Below are 22,108 nucleotides of genomic sequence, written 5' to 3' on the forward strand. Positions count from 1 at the left end.
TTCTGATCCAGGGTTATAACTATAGTTTATAATATTTATAACTCGATTTTAGGAGAAACTTAAGAATTTGCTTTCCGTTTATTTTCCCGTGGCCCGGCTTTGCTTTGTTATATCTTGGCCTCGGTCCGAATCGGCTTATTTATTTTAACCATCGCCGTATCATTTTTATTTTCGCTAATATTTCAGAAAGCTGAGCACTCTATTTCAGGGACACACGCTATTAAGTTCAGTGTAAAATATGTTTCTTGTTCACGTGGAAATAGTTTTACCTCCGGTAAATATATTTGAAAGCGAATATACCATAAGTTATGGAGATCATTTTCCTCTAGTTACTCCATGTTACGTTGGGAGAGACTTGCTTTTCCTGGATTGCCGAATGAGAAACCATAAACCATACAGATCAGACGCTTTTCTGAGGTCACAAGCGTGTGTTTAAAGGGGCTATTACATTGGGCAAATTTTCCATGGATCTTCAGTCAAACCTCGATTTCGGCTAGCGTGGTCCTCATTTGTTTCTTGTTATTGCTGCTGATGATAATGGTGAGTAATACCGTAGTCCTTCGGTGAAATCTACCGTAGCTTTGGAAGATCGTGGACACGTCAGAAAACCACGGAAATATGAGAACCACGCCAGCGGAAATCGTGGTTTGACTGAAGATCCACGGAAAATTTGCCCAATGTAATAGCCCCTTTAGGCCGTCACGCCATACATTGTCTGCTCAACGTGCTACACACCGACAATACGGAAACACAAAGCGCGTGTGGCCGGCAGGGAAGGGAAAACACTGATTGAAGTCGAGCCGTTTGCCGCACGCTTCTTCCTTTGTAGCGTCACGTGGATTCCCATCGGGTCGCGACTCTCACAAAATTGTTCGGTGTGTTGAACCTTTTCCGATACAGCCATGGCACGCGTGTCTAAATATATATAAGGAAAGTTAAAGTAAAATCCCTCCCCTCCCCTAATTATATTCAGCTTAATAAGAAAATAAAATGTGCCTTCTTTTTTCCGACATAGGAGGAGAGAATAAGTGCCAATGACAAACAGAATCCGCTCAGCACACTCTAAAAAACGAAAAAAAAACGAGGGTGTACCGAAAAACAACAAAAACAGTATTCCAAATTCGCCCCTCTTGAAAGGATTTTGTGTAAGGGGAAGCTGAAAAAAAGAAACCATTAAAAGCAAGGACACACCACAGGGACCATTTCCAAAACTCACTCGCCGCCTCAGAAAAGTGTTGGTGGAGTGTCATCAATTGTTCCAGCCGACACATCGCCCATTAGGTCACGTTCATCCAACCTTGCCAAATTGTCGTACTCAGCCTCTAATATTTACCGATTTCCTACCCAAAAACTGTCTCCTGGGCCTTAATAACGAGATTAATTTGTAGTTATCATTAAAATAGTTAAATTATGATGTTTTTTGTCAATAGTTATGCGTTAGAAACCGGTCAGCACCAAGTTCTGAGTACGATAATCTGGCAACGGTGCGTTCATCACTTTTTATGCAGAATTACAATTATTTCTCGTAAGAAGGGGATAAAAACACCTCTGAAAAAATGAGCCGATACATAAAAACGAACAATTGTCGAAGGAAACAGTCTAGATTATGCGTTAGCTTATTTATTTACCATTCTGTTTTATTTCAGGATTAGCTGGATTACGAGAGAGAGAGAGAGAGAGAGAGAGAGAGAGAGAGAGAGAGAGAGAGAGAGAATCGACACTTGTCACTCCCCTCCCCCCTCTCCCCCCAAGAATGATCGGACACACCTTCCCACTACCACCCTTCCATATCCCATTCAGAACGTACAATGCTCTTAGCCACTACTTTGCCCGCCCGAGCTTTTGATGGGATAAAACCCTCAAAGCAAACCCTTTATAATAGAATAAAGATACGTCATAACACTAAATAATTTTGCCTGTAGACGCGTGTTCATTGTGTTTAGATTACTATTGAAAATGAAGCCTTCGTTATCTATCCCAACAACTACCAATGATATTTAACTTTTTTCAGCGTTCACCAATCACTTGCAGCCCGAGATATGGATGGGGCGTGGCCTCTTTGTGGATTGACTGATAATACAAAGTTGATGAGAGAGCGTTGGTTCGGTCTAAGAGCCACAGAGACCAGAATAATAATAAACTCAACATTAATCATATATAAAATGGCTCTCTTCAATGCAACAGTGTTCATGAAATTAGTGAGAAAGGATCTAGATTAAGCAGTCTCTCTGAATATACTTAAACTTCAGTGATTGTAAAGCCACAAATTACCCTTACAATCTTGCTTGACTCATAACAATGGAAGTTTAAGACAATTTCTTACTATATTTCAACGTCTTTTTAATTCGGTGAAAGGTAGGTGAAACTCTTCCATGCATTTAAGTACTCATCGCGTCACCCACTTGGAGGATAAGGAGAGGTGTATTTTTTTTCTAGTATGTTACGCGCTGAGTAATCGCGATGTACTTTGACTTAGTTTATAACAAAAAAAGGAGTAGCAGAGGTGAAGCATTACTAATCATCGGTTCGCCTACGCACTCCCTTGCTTATGACATCCCACGCTACTGTCGCACTCTGTCTAGATTAGAATTACGTGGAAGCTGCCTCAGTAGAGATTATTCATTGACAGACAGACTTAACTCATTACTTATCCCTTGTTTTTTTCTTGTCTCTGGAACATCCGTGCATTCTTGTAAACGTGAAGTCACATTTTTCACCAGTCTGACATTCACTAGACATATTCGTTTTTGTTTTTTATTTGTCATATTTGCCTTGTTAAAGTGAAATTGCAAATGATAAGTTAGCTCATCTGTACGCGTCATTCCAATTAATATTCGTATCAGCAAAAGACAAACTACCTTCAAAAAGAAAAACGCTACGCAATAAAGTTAAAAGTTTGACGACAGATTTTTATTGCTTTTATTGCTGTGCTTAATATCTCTCTACCGCGTATTGATGTTTCTACTATGAGCACCAATTGTGACGATGTATATAAATTGACAAACAACCTATTTTTCATCAGTCCGACGATCAAACACAGACAGCAAACAAGCTACACGTGCAGTGACTGACCCGCCTGATGTGGATACCCTCCCAGACTCACTCCGCCAATGGGGTACCTCTTTGGCCGACTAGTTAAGGAGTGGCTTTCCCATCTAGCCGGTCGTGAGTTCGATCCCCTGAGCCAGTAAAACTATTTCTGGGTCTGGATTAATTTCTCGTGTGGAATTCAGTGGCATTACATAAAGAGGTCAGGAGGTGTGTATGAAAGTATGTGGGCAGATACCAGCGAACTGTGAGACATCAGAAGTAGTGTATGGAAAGCGAGTCATTGTAAGTTGATTATATGGAACGCAAAACAAATATACCTTTACACACCTGATCTTCCCTCCCGTAGCAGACAGATATGGAGGATTCTTCTACTGATAATAATATAAGAAAAAGCATGTGCTGTTGCTATCCAGAACTGCTATTACTATTTCTTTGGTTGATGTTTTCATATACAAGTGAATTATGTTTTTTTTTTAACTTTACTAATTCATTATTCTTTGTTTCGTTTTATCTTTTCTCCTTCTTTCGTATCACTTCTACTCCTTCTTTTGCACTTCCCATTGGTCTTTCTGCTCCTCCCCCTCCTTTTCCTCCTTCTCTTCTTCCTTCTCTACTTCCTCTACTACCCTCCTCATCCTCCACCTCTTCCTTCTCATCCTCATCCTTCTCTCCCTCATTATCCTCCTCCTCCTCTTCCTCCTCCACCATCTCCTCTTCTACTTCCTTCTCCACTTCCTCCTCCATCCTTTCCTCTACCTCCTCCTTCTCCTCCTCCACCTCCTTCTCCTCTCCACCTCCTCCTCTTCCTCGATACAGGGACCACGACGACGAGTCCAGCGTGTTTGAGGTGGTGAGCAAGCTGAACGAGGTCAAGGGTGTCAAGGGTCTGGGCCGCTTCTTCAAACAGATCGCCCAGTCGGCGCGGCAGGGCGGCGGCCAAGACGACTTCCTCGGCTGCGTCAACATTCCCCTGCAGGTGAGCACAGGCGAAGGGGGAAATGGGCGTACTTACCTGTCTTGAAAGTAGCATGTTGATCTTTCTTTTTTGGGGGGGGGCCTGTTATTTTTTTATTATTATTTTTTTTTTACAGGAGTAGTGCATAGCGGGTTTTGTTTCTACCACTTCTGTTGCACCTGTTTTTGCTCCTCCTCCTCTTCCTCCTCCTCCTCCTCCTCCTCCTGCTCCTCCTCCTCCACAAAGGTGGGTGGGAAGGCCCTCATGACGGCAGACTGCGAAATTATCCAGAGAGACCTGGACCAGATCACTCGGTGGTCAGAGAAATGGCAGATGTCCTTCAGCACTACCAAATGTAAAGTAATGCATATCGGATCCAGAAACAGTAACCTCAGATACCACATGGGTGGCGAACCACTGCAAGTAGTGCAAGAGGAAAGAGACCTCGGGGTCACCATCAGCAGTGACTTGAAACAAACAAAACACTGCAAATCCGCCTGTAAGAAAGCCAATACAATGCTCGGGTTCATAGCGAGGAACTTCGAATACAAGACGCCGGGAGTTATGTTATCTTTGTATAATTCGCTGGTAAGGCCTCACCTTGAATACGCCGTGCTGTTCTGGTCTCCAAATTACAGGAAAGACATTGAATTACTTGAGAGAGTGCAGCGCCGCGCCGCGAAGATGATACCATCACTGAGGACGAAGCCCTATGAAGAGCGACTCGAGCGACTCAACCTCTTCACGTTGGAAAAGAGACGACTGCGGGGAGACATGATACAAGTCTTTAAATACCTGAACAAGCTCAGCAGCGTTGATCACTCCAAACTCTTCACGCTACAACCTAACCCGAGGACGCGAAACAATGGAAAAACAATTCAAGCAAAGCGATGCAATACCGACATCGGCAAGAGTTATTTCTCGAATAGAGTTGCTCGCCATTGGAACAGCCTTCCTGCAGAAGCGGTTAGAGCAGAGACCATCAACTCCTTCAAGAATCGCATTGATCGCCACTTTCCTGCATCGGGAGTGAACTGAACGCATCCAAGAGTAGGTGCACAAGTGCTTTAATCCTTCCCTGCAAGCCACTCCTGTGGCAAACGAATTGATTAAATCACTGAAAGCAGGCAGCCTAGTAATGAGTCATCAGGCTTTCTGCTGCCTGCTAGTCCATGTTTCCATGTTTCCATCTCCTCCTCCTCCTCCTCTTCCTCTTCCTCTTTCTTCTTCCCCTCTTCCTGTGTGTGTGTGTGTGTGTGTGTGTGTGTGTGTGTGTGTGTGTGTGTGTGTGTGTGTGTGTGTGTGTGTGTGTGTGTGTGTGTGTGTGTGTGTGTGTGTGTGTGTGTGTATCTTTCTTTCCTTCCCATCTTACCCTCCTCTCCTCTTTCCTTCCTTCCTTCCTTCCTTCCCTCCTCTCCCCTTCCTTTTTCCCTCCCCTTCCCAACCACGTTCCTTCCCCCTCTTATCATATGTTGTTATGTTTAAGTTTCTAGAAGACAATAATATAATCTCCGACACTCAGCATGGCTTCAGAAACAAGCGCTCCTGCCTAACGAATTTATTAGACTTCTTCCAAGGTATATATAAGAACTGGGATGTCCACATCCCCAGTGATGTTATATACCTGGACTTTCAGAAAGCCTTCGACAAGGTACCGCACGAGCGACTCCCTAAGAAACTGCACTCGGCGGGCATTGGTGCCAATCTGATCGCGTGGATAAGAGATTGGCTCACCGGCAGAAAACAACGAGTACTACTCAACGGACAGCCTTCCGATTGGCTTCCAGTCACTAGTGGAGTGCCTCAAGGGGCAGTGCTGGTACCCATCCTCTTTATCATGTATATCAGTGACCTAGAATCAGGACTGAAATCCACAATATCAAAATTTACTGACGACACCAAGGTGGGTGGAAAGGTCCTCACAAAGACCGATTGCGAAATCATTCAGAAAGACCTCAATCACATTACTGAATGGTCGGAAAAATGGCAAATGTCCTTTAATGTTTACAAATGCAAAATCATGCACATTGGGTCCCAAAATAATAACCACACATACATCATGAATGGGAAACCTCTGCAGGCGATGCAGGAGGAAAAGGATCTTGGAGTCAATATCAGCAGTGACCTGAAACACCCGAATCACCGTAAAAAAAAAAGCATATAACAAAGCCAACACTATGTTCGGGTTCATAGCGAGGAACTTCGAGTGTAAAACACCAGACGTGATGCTATCCTTGTATAATTCCATGGTAAGACCGCACCTCGAGTATGCAGTACAGTTCTGGCCTCCTAATTACAGAAAGGACATTGCTTTACTGGAAAGGATTCAACGACGCGCCACGAAGATGATTCCAACCTTAAGGGCTCAACCGTACGAGGAACGACTCAAGCGACTCAATCTCTTTACATTGGAGAAAAGACGCCTACGACGGGATATGATTCAAGTCTTCAAGTATCTGAAAAAGTTCATTAACGTCGATTACTCCAAATTCTCTGAACTGCAAACCAACTCAAGAACTAGAAATAATGGTTTACCCATTCAGTCGAGTCGATGTAACACTCTTTCCTCATTGGAAGGAGTTTCTTTTCAAACCGAGTCATCCGCCACTGGAACAATCTTCCCTCAGAAGTAGTAAATGCGAATACCATCAACTCTTTCAAATATAAAATCGACCGTCATTTCGCTGCGTCAGGAGTAAACTGAATAACGAGGTGCTTCATCTGCTCCTCAATATCGAGGTGCTTTCATCTGCTCCTCAAGCCCCAAGTGGCTGTCGAGCAGATTAAATCACCCAAGCGGGCGACCTCGTAATGAGCCAATAGGCTTTCTGTTGCCTGCATTTCCATGTTTCCATATTTCCTCCTCCTCCTCCTCCTCCTCCTACATATCCACTTCCACTCACTAACCAACCACACCACTTCACTACCACTATACTCGAACACATCCATTGCACCATTACCACACACTAACCAACACCACAGTTAGCACACCACTTCCACCACCACCTTGCCTAGAACCGAGTGTGGCATATACCTTCGGGCAAATCAGCTTATGCTCCCCCCCCCCCTCCCCCCCCGTCTTCTTTCCCTCCCTCTCCCTTTCCAGCATTATACATACGAAGACTAAATCCACCTTTGTATCCAGCTCGTAAGGATATTATCTTTTTAGTTTTCAACCTTCCGTCCGTCCATTGTCCCTAAAGCTCTCGCCACATAAAAGACTTTAATACGATGAAGTACTTGCTCCCTCCTCCTTCCTCCGCCTCGAGCTTGTGGCTCGGCGCGGAGTGAGAGGAAGTAGAGGGGAAGGACTTTTTTCGTATTTTTCAGCAACAGGACTTATACATGTATGCGATTGTAGCGGATAATGAGACACTGTTGTTGTGGCGTTAAAAAATGCATACATAAAAAGCAGGGAACATAATATTAGGATTATTTATGGAACTTAAAAATGAGGAAAGGAGAGGTGGAAGCCTTTTTATAGCAATAACCGTGTATACATAGATACGTACATACATACATAGATGAGTTCTAGCGTACAGCGAAGTTTACTGTGGGTTTTATAAATACTACAGAAAAAGCGTGGGGGCGAGAGTTGGTAATAACCTGATTATATGGAAAGTTGAAACAAATAAAAAGGTTGATGCGGAGAACTTTGTGAATTGCATTAACAGTGTGTGGACCGATGCCAGCGAACAGTGAGATATCAAAAGGACTTGAGGGTGGAGGGGGGAGGGGGGGGGGGGAGTTGTAATAACGTGAGTATATGGAAAGTTAAAAAAAAAAAAAAGAGAATGTAGATGTGAAGAGCTGCTTGAGTCGCAATAACCGCGTGTGGAAAGAAAACAGGGAACAGTGAGACATAAAAAGGACTTGAAAGGAGTGGGAGGTCGTAACAACGTAAGTCTATGGAAAGTTTAGAAAAAAAGAAAGATGTGAAGACCTATTTAAATCGTAATAACCGTGTGTGGGCAGATACCAGCGAACAGTGAGACATAAAAAGGACTTGAAAGGAGTGGGAGGTCGTAACAACGTAAGTCTATGGAAAGTTTAGAAAAAAAGAAAGATGTGAAGACCTATTTAAATCGTAATAACCGCGTGTGGAAAGAAAACAGGGAACAGTGAGACATTAAAAGGACTTGCGAGGGAAGGGTCGAAGTAATAACGTGAGTATATAGAAAGTTAAAAAAAAAATTGAGTAAATGTGAAGAGCTGTTTGAGACGCAATAACCGTGTGTGGCCAAATACCAGGGAACAGTGAGACATTAGAAGCACTGTTTGGAAAGCGAGTCGCAGTAAGTTGATGATATGGAACACTAAACAAATGTGCAGTAGAACACGAATGATAAAACAAGAATATTCAGAAAAGAGAAAAAAAAATCCTTCAGAACCCACTAGTCAAATAAAGCAGCAGACACCGTTTTGAAAAATCACAAATAGTAACAAACATAGTGATATAATAGCTCGTATGCAAAAAAAAAAAAATAAATAAATAAAAAAGCCACATCACTATAAAATGACGAAGAACAAGCAATTTTTTTTAAACAGTACAATCACTTTCTTAACATTACAAATACACACTCAAAGCTTAAGATAAACCACCTGGATATATTACGGTGACCAATTATAACTTGACAAGAGAAGTTTGGTGAGTGTGCAGTAGATGGAGACGCAGAGTAGCCAAGTTGACCAATTTATCAAGATGAAGTCCCCAAACTTGTATGAGAGTAACGGAAGAGATGGGAAGAGGAGGAGTAAGCGGAAGAGGAGGTGGAAGAAGACAAGTAAGAGGAAAGGAGGTGGAAGAAGATAAGTAAGAGGAGAGGAGGTGGAAGAAGATAAGTAAGAGGAAAGGAGGTGGAAGAAGATAAGTAAGAGGAGAGGAGGTGGAAGAAGATAAGGAAGAGGAAGAGAAAGAGCAAGAGAAGGAGAAAGAGGAGGAGGTGGAGGAAGATAAGGAAGAGGAAGAGAAAGCGCAAGATAAGGAGAAAGAGGAGGAGGAGGAGGTGGAGGAAGATAAGAAAGAGGAGGAGAAAGAGCAAGAGAAGGAGGAAGGAAAGGAAGAGAAGGAGGACAAGGACGAGGAGGAGAGGAAGTGGGACAAGGACGAGGAGGAAGACAAGGACGACGAGGAGGAGGAGGAGGAGAGGGGGAAGTAAATGAAAATGGGAAAGGAAAAGGATCAGAGCCTTTTTTGAATTTAAATTAGTTTTTCTTCAGCTTAAAGTACAGTTTTTTTTTACCTTTCAGTTCATAGGAAACAGAAAACCAATTATTTCAACCAAGGGCTTTTTACGATGATTGAAGCAAACTAGAAAAAAAAATATACACACTGCGAGGAACTTTCACTTAATTGACCGCTATTTCGGCCACCTCTTCGGATTCCTTACAGGAGCAGCGAGTAGCGGGCTTTTTTTTATTGTTTCCTTTTTTTGTGTGCCCTTGTGCTGTCTCCTTTGCTGTAAAAGTAATAATAATAATAATAATACCACTGTACTTAAAATCAGAAACAGACGCCAGGCACTCATGTATACACTGCCACGAAAACATACTTCAATACTGTGTCTTCTGAACTTCATTTTTTTTTTAGTAGCAACCTCAAAAGAATCCCAAACTCTTACTCCACTCCAACTCATACTTAAGTCAAAACCAAATGTCTACCACAAGCTCAGTACTACAATGACTTAAGTTTTCCAATGTTGTGCTTCAAAACCTTAATTCCAGTAGTTGTTGTAGAAAATATATTACCAAACCACTCAGAACTCACATATTTAAACAAGAAACAATCGGTCACTCAATACACAACACAGCAATTAATTGATAACAGATCTTTCAATACTGCGTCTCCGAAACTATAATTTAAGTAACAATGCAAAATAAAAGCCTTAAACGACTCTGAACTTTTACTACTCAACCATAAACAAACGCAAAGATCGGTAAAGCTCTCAATAATGTGCCAATAAAACATTTTCTTATCGTAGGGACTCCATAAAATTCGAAACATTCCAAAATTTTCTTCTCACCGATCTGCCTGGGATGGTGATGATGGTGATGGTGGTGATCTTTCAACAGCGTGTCTTCAGAACTTTTGTTTCGGAATTTATCTCTATTTTGGCCGCTCATTCCTATTTGCTTTTATAAGACCAGTGATTAGGAGTTTTTTTTTGTTTACTTTTTGCCTTTACCTTTGAGCTGTTTCCTCTTCTGTAAATTAGAATGTGACAGTTACAAAGAGATAATTAAAACCAAACCTTCTTCCCGTGTGTTTCCAGGACATCCCATTCATTAGCAGGCTTTTTTGTTTACTTTTTTTCTTTTACCTTTGAGCTGTTTCCTCTTCTGTGAAAAAAAGGACAGTTACTAAGAGACAATTAAAACCAAACCTTCTTCCCGTGTGTTTCCAGGACATCCCCAGCACGGGCGTCGACAAATGGTACCCGCTGGAAGGCCGCTCCCTGCGCTCCAACATCCAGGGCCAGATCAACCTCAAGATGTGGCTGTCGACGCGCGAAGACCGGTGAGTACTTAGGAGGAAGGCGTGAATGGGTGTGTGGGGGAGTGGGGGAATAAACTATGGAAGAGAGGAATGAAATATGATAATACGATGAAGGAATAAGAGTGAATCGTAATAGGAAGGAAGAAAGAGTGAGAGAGGAGTATCAAGACACCTCTCCATCCGCAGCCGACCTCTCTTTTGGCCACTCTTCCCTACTTTCATTTATAGGAGCAGTGCTAGCGGGCTTTTCTTACTTTTATTTATTTTTACCCTGGAGATGCTTCCTTTACTTAAAAAAAAGTAAGTCAACGTACACTAAACTGACTCCAAGAAGCCCCGCCCACTCTTCCATGGCCACTGGAGCTGATTGCTTGGATGAAAGGAGCTTGGAGTTAGGAGTCAGTATTACTATGGAGAGAGGGAGAGGGAGGGGGCGCGGCATTTGAACCAACTTAGGTCGGTACGCTTAGACGTTTCCACCCCTTACATCAACTATTTCCAAAGGCCAAAAAAGAGATCAGTCGGGTTCTTATGAGTATTATTTTCGGTTCATTGTCCAGAAGAAGGCTCAAACTGCCACTAGGATCATAAAACTACCCCTGGAAATGCCTACAACACCTGCGAAAGCCTTGTTAATTATGTGTGCTTGGGCGGCGCAGTGTTTAAGAGTACGACCGTTAGTGTACGAAGACTGCATTGAGTATTTAAGGGACGTCCTCCTCAACATGTATAAGAGGAAAACGATACCAATTCGAAACGCTTTACCCAGACCCGGTTTCATTTCCTTTCTTCTTTTTTTTTTCGTTTGTCTATGAGGTAAATAAAAGTACTAGTTTAAAAAGTTTTGCCCAGACCCGGGATCGAACCGGGGACCTTTAGATCTTCAGTCTAACGCTCTCCCAACTGAGCTATCTAGGCCGTGAAGGTTACGCTCCCGCACTGTCATCGGCAGCGCAGAAAATAAACGAATAAATAATAATAAATGGAGGAGGAAGAAGAGAAAGAAGTAGACGAAGAAGGAAGAGGGGAAAGAAGATAATGATGAAGAGGAAAAAGGTGATAATGAAGAAGAGGGGAAAGATGACAAGAGGTACAAAAAGAAGAAAAAAACAAAAAAGAAAAGAAAAAAAGGAATGAAATATATTATGCTTTTGTCAGTGTGGATGCGATTTTATGCTGGTCAGTGCATGCATGATACTCTGTCCTAGTGATGTCAGCAGCAAAGAAATCATTTAGCTTAGCTCTTCTAAATTACGTTTGTCAATATGCATTTCCTGAGACTCGGTAGGTAGGTAGGTATGGGTATTGATGAACGGAAGGTATACCTGGCTAAGTAATGAATAGAACGAATACTGAATTTAACGCACAGACAAAGGGAGCGTTTGCTATGTATGTGTTGTAGTTAACAATGGAACAGTTTTCACTTGATTGGTTTTGACGTTTGCTCTTTTCACTTTGATATTTATTACACACCTGTTTATCACGTCACAATGTAGTAAAAGTCCTAGGTTTGGCATTTCTTCTCTTCGTTTTTACATCTATCATCTTTATTGGAGTGGCTTGCAGCAGGGTTTTTTTTCTTCTTTCGTCCTTGGCATGTCTCATTTACCGTACATCAGAAAACCTCGAGTCTCCAGATAACTGACCTCTCTTTTTTTTTACTACTTCATTTTTATTTATTTTCATTTTTTACATGAGCAGCGACTTCCGGGCTTCTTTTGTGTGTTTTATTTTCTTGTTTTGTTTGTTGCCCTTGAGCTGCTTCCATTGCTGTAAATAAAAGTGTACAGCAGGTAATGGGAATGGAACAGAAGACGGCCGCTGAGAATGTAGGTCAGGGAGAGCGAGAGACGGCAGGGGGCGTATGGGCTAAGGATTTAGTTAAACACTCAAGTAAGCACGGAGGAGGGGAGACCGTCCTTGTTCTTCCTGCAGCGCCACTACTCCACGACCTTCCTCCGTGCCTCCGAACACTGAGCTACGACTCCTCTTTCTCTTCCACCTCCTCTTCATCATCGTCATCATTATCATTATCATCCCCTCGGCTTGGAAAAGGGGAGACAGTGGTTCCCTCAGCCTCACCATACGTACTCTTCAGCGCCATGCCATAACTCTTCCTTCTACTCATTTTCCTCCTTTCCTCCTCCTACTCATTTTCATTCTCATTTTCCTCCTTCTTTTCCCCCTGCTACTCTTTCATCTACTTCTATTCCATTTTTTTCCTCCCTCTCTTCCTTCGTCTTCTCCTCCTCCTCCTCCTCCTCCTCCTCCTCCTACTCATTTTCCTTCTCATTTTCCTCTTTCTTTTCCTCCTGCTACTCCATCAACTACTTCTACTCCATTTTTTTCCTCCTTCTCTTCCTTCGTCTTCTCTTCCTTCTCTTCCTCCTCCTCCTACTGATTTTCCTCCTTCTTTTCCTCCTGCTACGCCTTTAACTACTTCTACTCCATTTTTTTGTCCCTCTCTTCCTTCGTCTTCTCTTCCTTCTCTTCCTCCTCCTCCTCCTCCTCCTCGCTTAACCACCACTTCATCCCTTCATCCTTGCCTTTCATGCACCCACTCACCTCGCACCACAAAAACACAAACATTTTCTCACCCTCCTCGTCCTTCAGTCCGCTTGTCATCCATAACATCCTGCCTCTAATCCCTCCGCCCACATAACATTCACCAACGCTTACCACTTTTGTTTTTTGTTTTTTTACGGTAAAGGAAGAAGCTCAGGGTCTAAAACGACAACAAGAAAAAAGCCTGCTAAGTGTCGCTCCCTCTAAAGAAAACAAAGAGAGAGAGAGAGAGAGAGAGAGAGAGAGAGAGAGAGAGAGAGAGAGTGAGAGTGAGTCAGTTTCGGATGGAGTGGTGTCTTGATACTACTCAACGCTCGCCATTTATACACTTTCCTTTTTACTTCGCCTCTTAACGTGTCTCTCCTTCCTCTCTGCTCCCCCACAGCAACCGGTCGGAGGAGGAAGTCTGGGCCGAAGTACGAGAACACGATCAAATCATCACCCTCTTCCTCCTTCACGAACTTAATAAATTCAAGGTAAGGCGGGCGTCCTTTTCACCTGTTCCCCTCCTCCCTCCCTTTTTTAGTCCTTCAAGGTAATAAGGTTAGGGCGGGAGGCAAATCAAAGGGCCGTCGCCACATCTCACCTGCCCTTCCCCGCGCGTCAATAGCCGGCCCACCTGACTGCCAGCCCAATGGAAAACGGTAATTAATCAGGAACTTGTCGCCAGGTGAGGAAATTGGTAAAATGGGTTTTGCCGGAGCTCATGGTATCGCTTAAATTACCTTACCTGGCGAGGAGACGTCGTGGTGATGATGGTAGTGGTGGCGGTGGTTGTGTTAGGTTGTTGGTGGTGATGGTGATGATATTAGTAGTGGTGATGGGGAGGTGAAAAGTGTTTGATGTGAGTTTAAATTACTTGGCGAGAAGAGGTGGTGGTGGTGGTTGTTTTGCTGGTGATTGTGGTGGTGGTGGTGTGGTAGTGACGAGGTTAAGGTTTTGAAGATAGTGATGGTGATGATAGTTGTAGTAGTGGTGAGGAGGGAAGTGGAAGGGGGGGAGGGAGTAGAATAATAAGGTGGTGGTTACACAAGAGAACACACAAAAATAAAAGGAGACTACAAAATGCTAAGCAGACTAATTTATTTTAATCATCCAGCTCTACCTTTCTCATTCCTGGAACATATATTCAGTGTGTGTATACCCGTTGCCAGGAGTCTTAACATTATTTTTTTTTTCAGTTCAAGTACTTTATCTTAATCGCCCTCATTAATCCCTGTAACCCATTTAAAAGTTTCAGTTAAGTCTCCTCGCAGTCTACGTCTTTCCTAGTAAGTCCTGGGTCCGAGATCACAGTCCCTCACGCATGCTCACACTAATCCCTGTGGCTGCTGGAAGGACTTAGAACTGTATTATTCAATGTGCCAGTTCCTCTTTCACCTTCACCTCCTCCTTCTCCTTATGCTCCTCCTTCTCCTCCTCCTACTCCTTAAATATATCCTTATTCTCCTCTTATTTCTTCTTCTCTTAATCCTCCCACTCGTAACTCCTCCTCCTCCTATTACAACTACTACTACTGCTGCTGCTGCTACTACTACTATTACTACTGTTACTACTACTACTACTATTATCACAACTACTACTCCAGCTATAGTTTTAACCTCATTATTACGTCCCATATAACCACCACACCCACCTCCTCTTCTCACCCACCCTCCCATTCACCAAAATAGCTTGTTGCAATTCCGTGATGAAACTTACGATCCTTGTGCCGTTAAACTTCTTCAGGAGGACACAGCATCGTGGGACGGGGAACTGAGCTTGGCGGCCCAGACCATCCTGCACCAGCACGCCATCCAGGGCGACCTGACGCAGCTGCAGCAGGCCATGTGTCGCTGGATGGCCGTCGCACGCACGCACACCTCGCGACCCCTCGACCACCGCGTCCTGCACCGCTACCTCCTCGCCCTGCACGACCTCTGGGACACGGAGACACTCGGCAAGGAAGAGGTGAGGACAGGCCCTTCCCCCGCTCCCTTCCCCTTCGCCCGCCCTTTCCTCCCTTCCTCTGCCGCCTTCCCCAGCCCTCTTCCCCAGCCCACCACCCCCCCTCCCGTTCCTGCACTCTCAAGGGAACGCAGGAAAGTTAGTCGGGAATCAAGAGGTCCAAGTAACATAATTCCCCGTCCGCCCACAGTCCCGCGCGGCGCCCTAGTAGCCAGTAATGGTTAGACGCTTCCGCCTCTCACATCAACTATTTCCAAAGGCCAAAGAGGAGATCAGTCGGGTTCTCATGATTGCTTTTTTAGGTCCATGGTTCAGAAGAAGGGTCAGAAATCCACCAGGGTCATAAAACTACCCATAGAAATGCCCCAAACTCCTATGAAAGCCTTGTCAAATATGTGTACTTGGGTGCCGAAGTGTGTGTGGGATTGGGTGAGAGAGAGAGAGAGAGAGAGAGAGAGAGAGAGAGAGAGAGAGAGAGAGAGAGAGAGAGAGAGAGAGAGAGAGAGAGAGAGAGAGAGAGTGTCCCAAGTCCCTCCTCACCTTCCCTCCCTCCCCTCGTCGTTGATCGCCTTCCTATCTAATCGATCATGTCTTGCTTCTCTTTGACCCGACCCGCCGCTCCTACGTTAGAGTCGCGCCCTCCACGGCTCTTTACAATTCGAACAACCGACGTAGTGAACCGAGGGGAAAGGAAAGAGAGGGGAGGGGAGAAGGAAAAGACAGTGCTATAGTGAAACCAAATTGTCGAGTCCGTTTTGGCGTTGGCTCCCGCGGGTCCATTTCTCCCCTCTGCTCTGCCACACAGTCCCAACACCTGTTTTTTCCTCTCATATGTTACCTGTAGCTTACATATGAGAGGAAGAGATAGGTGTTGGGGCTGTGTGGCAGAGCAGAGGGGAGGAAAGGACCCGCGGGAGCCAACGCCAGACCGGCCTCGACATATTTTGAAGACTATAGTTCTCTTTTCAAACGAACTCAAAGAAAGAAAAAAAGGTAAGCCACTCAGAGGTAATTAAGTCTTAATCCATTTTTATACAGCAAGGGCAAAAACAAAAACAACATCAACAAAATAAATTCCTTGGTCGAAACACACAGCAAAATTCATTCATATCCCTCCACAAAGAAAAATATAAAAAGCCATTGTTAACGAAATTATAGACAAATTATAGTAAATCACAGAGCAATAACTGCATTGAAATATTGTGTACGAAATTTTTTAGATTCGTTGCATTTCTCTCCACAAAGCACAAAAGAAGCCAATGTTAACAAAAATATAGACAAATTATAGTAAATTACAGAGCAACAGCTGGATAGAAATGTTGTGTAGAAGAATTTATAAAGAGATTCGTTGCGTGTCCCTCCACAAAGAAGCACGAAAGAAGCCATTGTTAACGAAAGCACAGACAGAAATTACAGTAAATCACAGCAACAATGGACCATATTTGCTATACCACAGAGTTCTATAACTCTGTGGGTTATACAGGCAGCCACTCTAAGCTGTACTTTCCATAGAGTTCAAGTTATAGACTAGAGTGCGTCTGAGGCTGTCTCAGGGATACACGGCCATGATGCCGCCGTCGCCCCAAGCCGATGATTGCATACACTTCACTCCTACCCGATTTCAGTTTTTCTCCATGTCAAATAGTAGATTCAGGAAATCGGGTAGAAGTAAAGTGTGTGCAGTTGTTGGCTTGGAGCGATGGCGGCACCAAGGCCTTTTATCCTGGAGGCAGCCTCAGACGCACTCTAGTATACATAACTTGAGTTCTATGGAAAGTATTGCTTTGAAAGATCACTGAGTGGCCACTTGTGGCGCTGCCTGTATAGCCAATACGGTCCATTGTAAAAAAAATAACCTGCAGGAGATTTATAAAAAAAAAGATTCGTTTCTGGCTATCCAATAATGCCGGGAAGACTTGATAACATGAATCGCGTTTTAAAAAGATCCACCATTGTCAAGGGAGTTCGTCAGACGCCCAGAATAATACACAAAAATGTCTTCCTCGGCGACGCTATGTGAAAATAACTCGAAGAAAAGAATGGAACTCAATTAGCATAAAACGTTGGCTTTTGGGACGAGAACGATGTCATTAGTATTTTTTTCTTCTTTTTTTCTCATTCTAATCGTCCCGAGAAGTTGTTTGCGACGTTCATTGCACAGATTCTGAATTTCTCTCTGTCAAGGAGGAAATTTAAAAAGAGTTATATTCTAAAGTGCGATATTTGTTGGTTGCTTCTCGGCTTCATAAAGATTTTCCTGTGTAAAAGACTTTATCCTTCTTTTCCTTCTCCTGTCCTCTTCATTATCATCGTTATCCTCCTCCTCATCCCCCTTCTCCTTTCCTTCTTTTTCCTCCTCCTCCTTCTTCTTTTCCTTCTCCATCTCCTCCTCCCTTCTCATTCTTCTCATTCCCATCCTCATCATCATCCTCCATCTCCTTCTACTCCTCCTCCTTCTTCCTCCGCCAACTCCTCCTACTCCTCCTCCACATCTTCATTATTCTTCCTCCTAAAACGCCGCTGTATTTCAAGGATCTGGTAAACTCCACCCCTTGGCTACAACAAAATGAGGTAATATTTCACTCCTGCCGCGGCGCTTCTTACAGACCAACAGACGCAGATATCCGGGCGCCTTTTTCCTGTCTGAACGCGATGTACGAGTATCTCTATTTCTTCTTTAAGTGCTTCGTTCTCGTAAGCTGCCATTGTCTTTGTCCCCTCCCCCTTCAGTTCACTACGTACATTTCTTGTTTAGATAGAATGTCTTTCCAACGGCCCATCATTTTCTCCATCCTTAGGAGTCTTGTGCCTTTCTTTCTTCAGCCATTTATTTGCATGTTTCCCCCATTTCCTTGTCGTGTAATTTCAGATACTAGGAGTTCACTCGTACTTTTCCCTGATTGTAGAAATGGATTACTTTTGTTGCTGATTTCTTGGTACGATTCGCAAAACAATACGCCCTGCAGGAGGTGCTGGTCATGTATCTTTGCTTCCCCTTCGGTTTCCTTGCACTTTTAACCAGCTACTCTCTGCCCCTCGCTCCCCCTTCCAACCCCTGGCGCGCGTTACCCTGCAGCCATTGTCCAACAGGGGCCTTAGCCTTGTAACTGCCCCTACGTCCCAACCCTTTTCTTTCTCCCTAAACCCCCTTACATACATGGATTTAAGAGATGCTGGCGATGTATCTTTATTTCCCTATCATTCTCTTCCTTCTTTTAACCAGCCGCTGTCTGCCTCCCTTCATCATTCCCTACAACGCTTCACCCTTCAGAGGCTTGCACTGTACCTGCCTCCCCTTCACCATCTTCTCTCTTGTTACGAGCCACTGTCTGCCTCCCTTTCCATAAACCAGGGATAGAGTATTTGTATTCGGTATTTGTATTTGAACATATTCGAATACAGTATTCAGGTTTATTTGTATTCGCATTCGAATTATTGTTATTACAAGTCAAATTTTCATTCGTATTCGAATACTTGGGCAAAGTATTTGTATTCCTCAAATAATCTGATAGATAATCAGAAATTTATATCCAAAAATAACCACCTCTTTGACTGTTAAATTCAATATGAAGGCAAAAGAAATATTGCAATATGCTATGAAGTGTAGTTTGACAGAACACTAAAATGGAATGTGATGTGAATAATTTGAAGTTGGTGTTCCTCGAAGTCTCGATTACGTTTGAGTTGGTGGTGTGTCCGGTGCAGGCCGGTGGTCGGTGCAGAGTGCTGCCGGGTGAGATGTCTGTGTCTCGTCAGTGAGCGGCTGTGTTCTGTCACCCACAGACTCTCGGCTGTCCTGGGTTGGTGTGACATCCCGGTGCTGAACACTGACGCCCGTCATGATTCATTGTTCATGAAGACATTTTACTAAAGCATAACTTTACTTCACTACTTTGCTGAGTTAAAACTAGAAGTTATATTTATTGAAAAGTATCCATGAATGCATTCATAAATACTTCCATGAAATATTTGAATTCGACTTTGAATTCACAGTATTTACTCGTATTCGTGTTTGTATTCTTAGATAAGGATTCGTATTTGCGTATTTGCATTTGAATACTTAACTCGTGTGTTCACTATATCACTGCCCTAAACCCTTACAGATAAAAAATACTAGCGGAATCCTACACGGTCTTTGGCCTTATAACCTCCCGTGTGTTCCTCCCCTCATTAAACTCCTTCCTCGCGTCCCTTTACAGGAGGAGATGCTGGCGCAGTCCTACACGGGCTTCCTGGAGCACAGCCTGACGGAGGTGCGCCGCCACAAGGAGCTGTTCCCGACGCCCTCCAAGACCCACGCCATCCGTCTGGAGGCTCTGCTCAAGTGAGTCTTTGTGTCACTGTCCTTCGGCGTCACTGAGCTCTGAGGTTCATATTCTCAAATATTTCGAGGCTCATACACACACACACACACACACACACACACACAGACACACAGTGGTGAGTGGTCTCAGTCTTACCCAAAGATCGGTACTACGAGCTCTGTACTCTTCCGTAGGGGAACGGCTGGCTGTCTCGAGAGAGAGACCTGCAGCAGACCAAGAGGTGAATTACACACACACATTTGACAAGGCTTTCATAGCAGTCGTGGGTATTTCCATAGGTAGTTTTATGAGCCTAGTAGTAGTTTGACAAGGCTTCTGCACCACGAATGTGAAAAAAAGTCATGAGGAGTCGACTATAGTATTTCCACAAGAAACTGGCGGGTGGGGTATTGGTGGCTGCGGCCCCGCTCCGCACCCGCACCTTGCCACACACTCTCAACACCTCTCGCTTCCTATCATATGTCAGCTATTTATTATCTTTAAATGAATTTAATTAAATAATTGGATAATCCAATAAGGTCATATAGTGTTAAGATTGTTTCGTTTAAGGATAATAACAAAGATGTATAATCTCTCTCTCTCTCTCTCTCTCTCTCTCTCTCTCTCTCTCTCTCTCTCTCTCTCTCTCTCTCTCTCTCTCTCTCTCTCTCTCTCTCTCTCTCTCTCTCCATACACTTCAGCACACTTATCTCCTCTTTCTCCTCCTCCTCCTCCTCCTCCTCCTCCTCCTCCTCCTCCTCCTCCTCCTCCTCCTAGTCCTCCTCCTCCTACTCCTCCTCCTCCTCCTCTCCCTACTTTATCATCCCCTTGGGCCTCTGTTTGCCTGCCTTCCTCTCCGCCATTGTAAGGTTCTGTCAAGAGGTTTTGCGTCAACACCACGATTTCCTTTCCTTGAATATGCGTGGTTCTGATTTTTTGCTGTTATTTCTTTGTTGGTAGGATTTGTTTGTGTAGGGGGGGGGGTCGACGTTTTTCCTCGTATGTGTGTGTGTGGGAGGGGTATGGTTGTGTGTGTGTGTGTGTGTGTGTGTGTGTGTGTGTGTGTGTGTGTGTGTGTGTGTGTCAGACTACAAAAAAAAGTCGAAAATGAATTGAGGTTATTGGTCATTTTCTCGTCCCGACACTTTCATGGCACAAGGAGGAAGCAGAAGAAGAATGAAGACGTGAAGTGATTTATTGTCGAAGTAGAATCGTTTAAAAAGAGTGGACGAGGAAAATGGATTGCTCTTTTTTTCAACAGGGTGGACGCTACTCATAATAAAGGTCTCAGTTTCCTTAGTAGAGACACAAAGGACGTGTAGATGAGACTCAAGTGTTTACAGTGATCATTACTCATCATTATTATTATTACTATTATTATGATGAATATTTGTATCTCGAGACATTCTTTTCTTATAGCCCTTTTGCTGCTTCCTTGAATACTAAAGAAAATATCCATGTGTTAGTCTCATTGTTAGTATCTTTCAGACGCACGTATCTTTCAATCTGACATTCTTATCACACAAGAATATAACAAGAGTGGTGACTCGCGAGACATGAAGTGCATTCCCCGAAGACTTTTGCTTGTTCCTCTACTCTCCGCGGCCACCTCCCTCCCTCGTCCTTCCTGCTCACGAGGTACTACAAGGTTACCCGACACACCCTCATCACACACCTCTCTCTAGAACATCCCTTGAATCCGAACCTGACCAGCTATTTCGTCCTTCCATTCATTACACCTCAAGCCCGGCCTCCTCACGCTTCCCTCAGCTTTAATGTCCACAATGGGAGTATGAATCCCGTGGAGTGTGTTTCGCGTGGCCTTGCTGACCGCCCGCCTCCGTGTGTCCAATTTGGTTCACTCTTCACTTCGTCAGCCAGTGATCCGCGCCATATAGTGTGTGCGTGTGTGTGTGTGTCATCAGAACATTCATCATTTATTATAAGATCGGTGGATATGATCGACTCACTGACAGACTAATTGACGAAGTTCTCCAATGTTCTTCTGAATAATAGTTCTCCCACTTCAATACACTTGGCAGGAGCAGCAGTGGTATAATAGGGGTTTTAGTGGTTTAGAGGTAGTAGTAGTAGTAGTAGTAGTAGTAGTAGTAGTAGTGGTGGTGGTAGTAGTAGTGGTAGTAGTTAGAGCAATAACATTTCTGTCATTATTTTGTTACAACTCCTCCTCCTCCTCCTCCTCCTCCTCCTCCTACTACTACTACTACTACTACTACTACTACTACTGCTGTTGCTGCTGCTGCTGCTGCTACTACTACTACTACTACTACTACTACTACTACTACTACTACTACTGGTGCTGCTGCTGCTGCTGCTGCTACTACTACTACTACTACTACTACTACTACTACTGCTTTTATTATGAAATCACCAACAACGGCAATATCAAAAATAGCTGTGTTGATATTACCAGGACTTGGCTGGGTAATAAGTTTTCCAAAACTTTATGTGAAAACATTAATTATCATCTTTATAATTAGACCTTGAAGCCAACAGGTGTTGGCGAGAGCAAGTACGAGAAAGTGGAGGAGGAGGAGGAGGAGAAGGTCCGTGTGGGAGGTTGAAGTGTGTATGTGTGTGTGTGTGTGTGTGTGTGTGTGTGTGTGTGTGTGTGTGGGTGTGTGTGTGTGTGTACCTTTGTGCCCGGCAGGACTCGCCTTAACTCAGGCCACCGACGCGACGCACCTGGAATGATTTTTTTCTATTGTGCCATGGCATTATTATTGTCATTATTATTATTACAGTTATTTATATTATTATTATTATTAT

The 22,108-nt window shown here is 43.7% G+C and overlaps 1 protein-coding gene and 1 non-coding gene across 2 annotated transcripts in view; one reads left to right on the forward strand and one right to left on the reverse strand.

Moving 5' to 3' along the window:
- Positions 1-22,108, forward strand: part of LOC127003279 (BAI1-associated protein 3-like) — a 317,122-nt gene that overhangs the window by 266,382 nt on the left and 28,632 nt on the right. The window contains exons 12-16 of the mRNA XM_050869734.1: positions 3,868-4,027; positions 10,411-10,523; positions 13,453-13,543; positions 14,796-15,017; positions 19,214-19,338. Of these exons, the coding sequence (XP_050725691.1) occupies positions 3,868-4,027; positions 10,411-10,523; positions 13,453-13,543; positions 14,796-15,017; positions 19,214-19,338 (711 nt within the window). The remainder of the gene's footprint in view (positions 1-3,867; positions 4,028-10,410; positions 10,524-13,452; positions 13,544-14,795; positions 15,018-19,213; positions 19,339-22,108) is intronic.
- Trnaf-gaa (transfer RNA phenylalanine (anticodon GAA)) lies at positions 11,348-11,420 on the reverse strand. Its single transcript has one exon. It is a non-coding gene; the product is annotated as a tRNA-Phe (tRNA).

The sequence above is a fragment of the Eriocheir sinensis genome, chromosome 3 (assembly GCF_024679095.1).
Source record: "Eriocheir sinensis breed Jianghai 21 chromosome 3, ASM2467909v1, whole genome shotgun sequence".
Classification (NCBI taxonomy): domain Eukaryota; kingdom Metazoa; phylum Arthropoda; class Malacostraca; order Decapoda; family Varunidae; genus Eriocheir; species Eriocheir sinensis.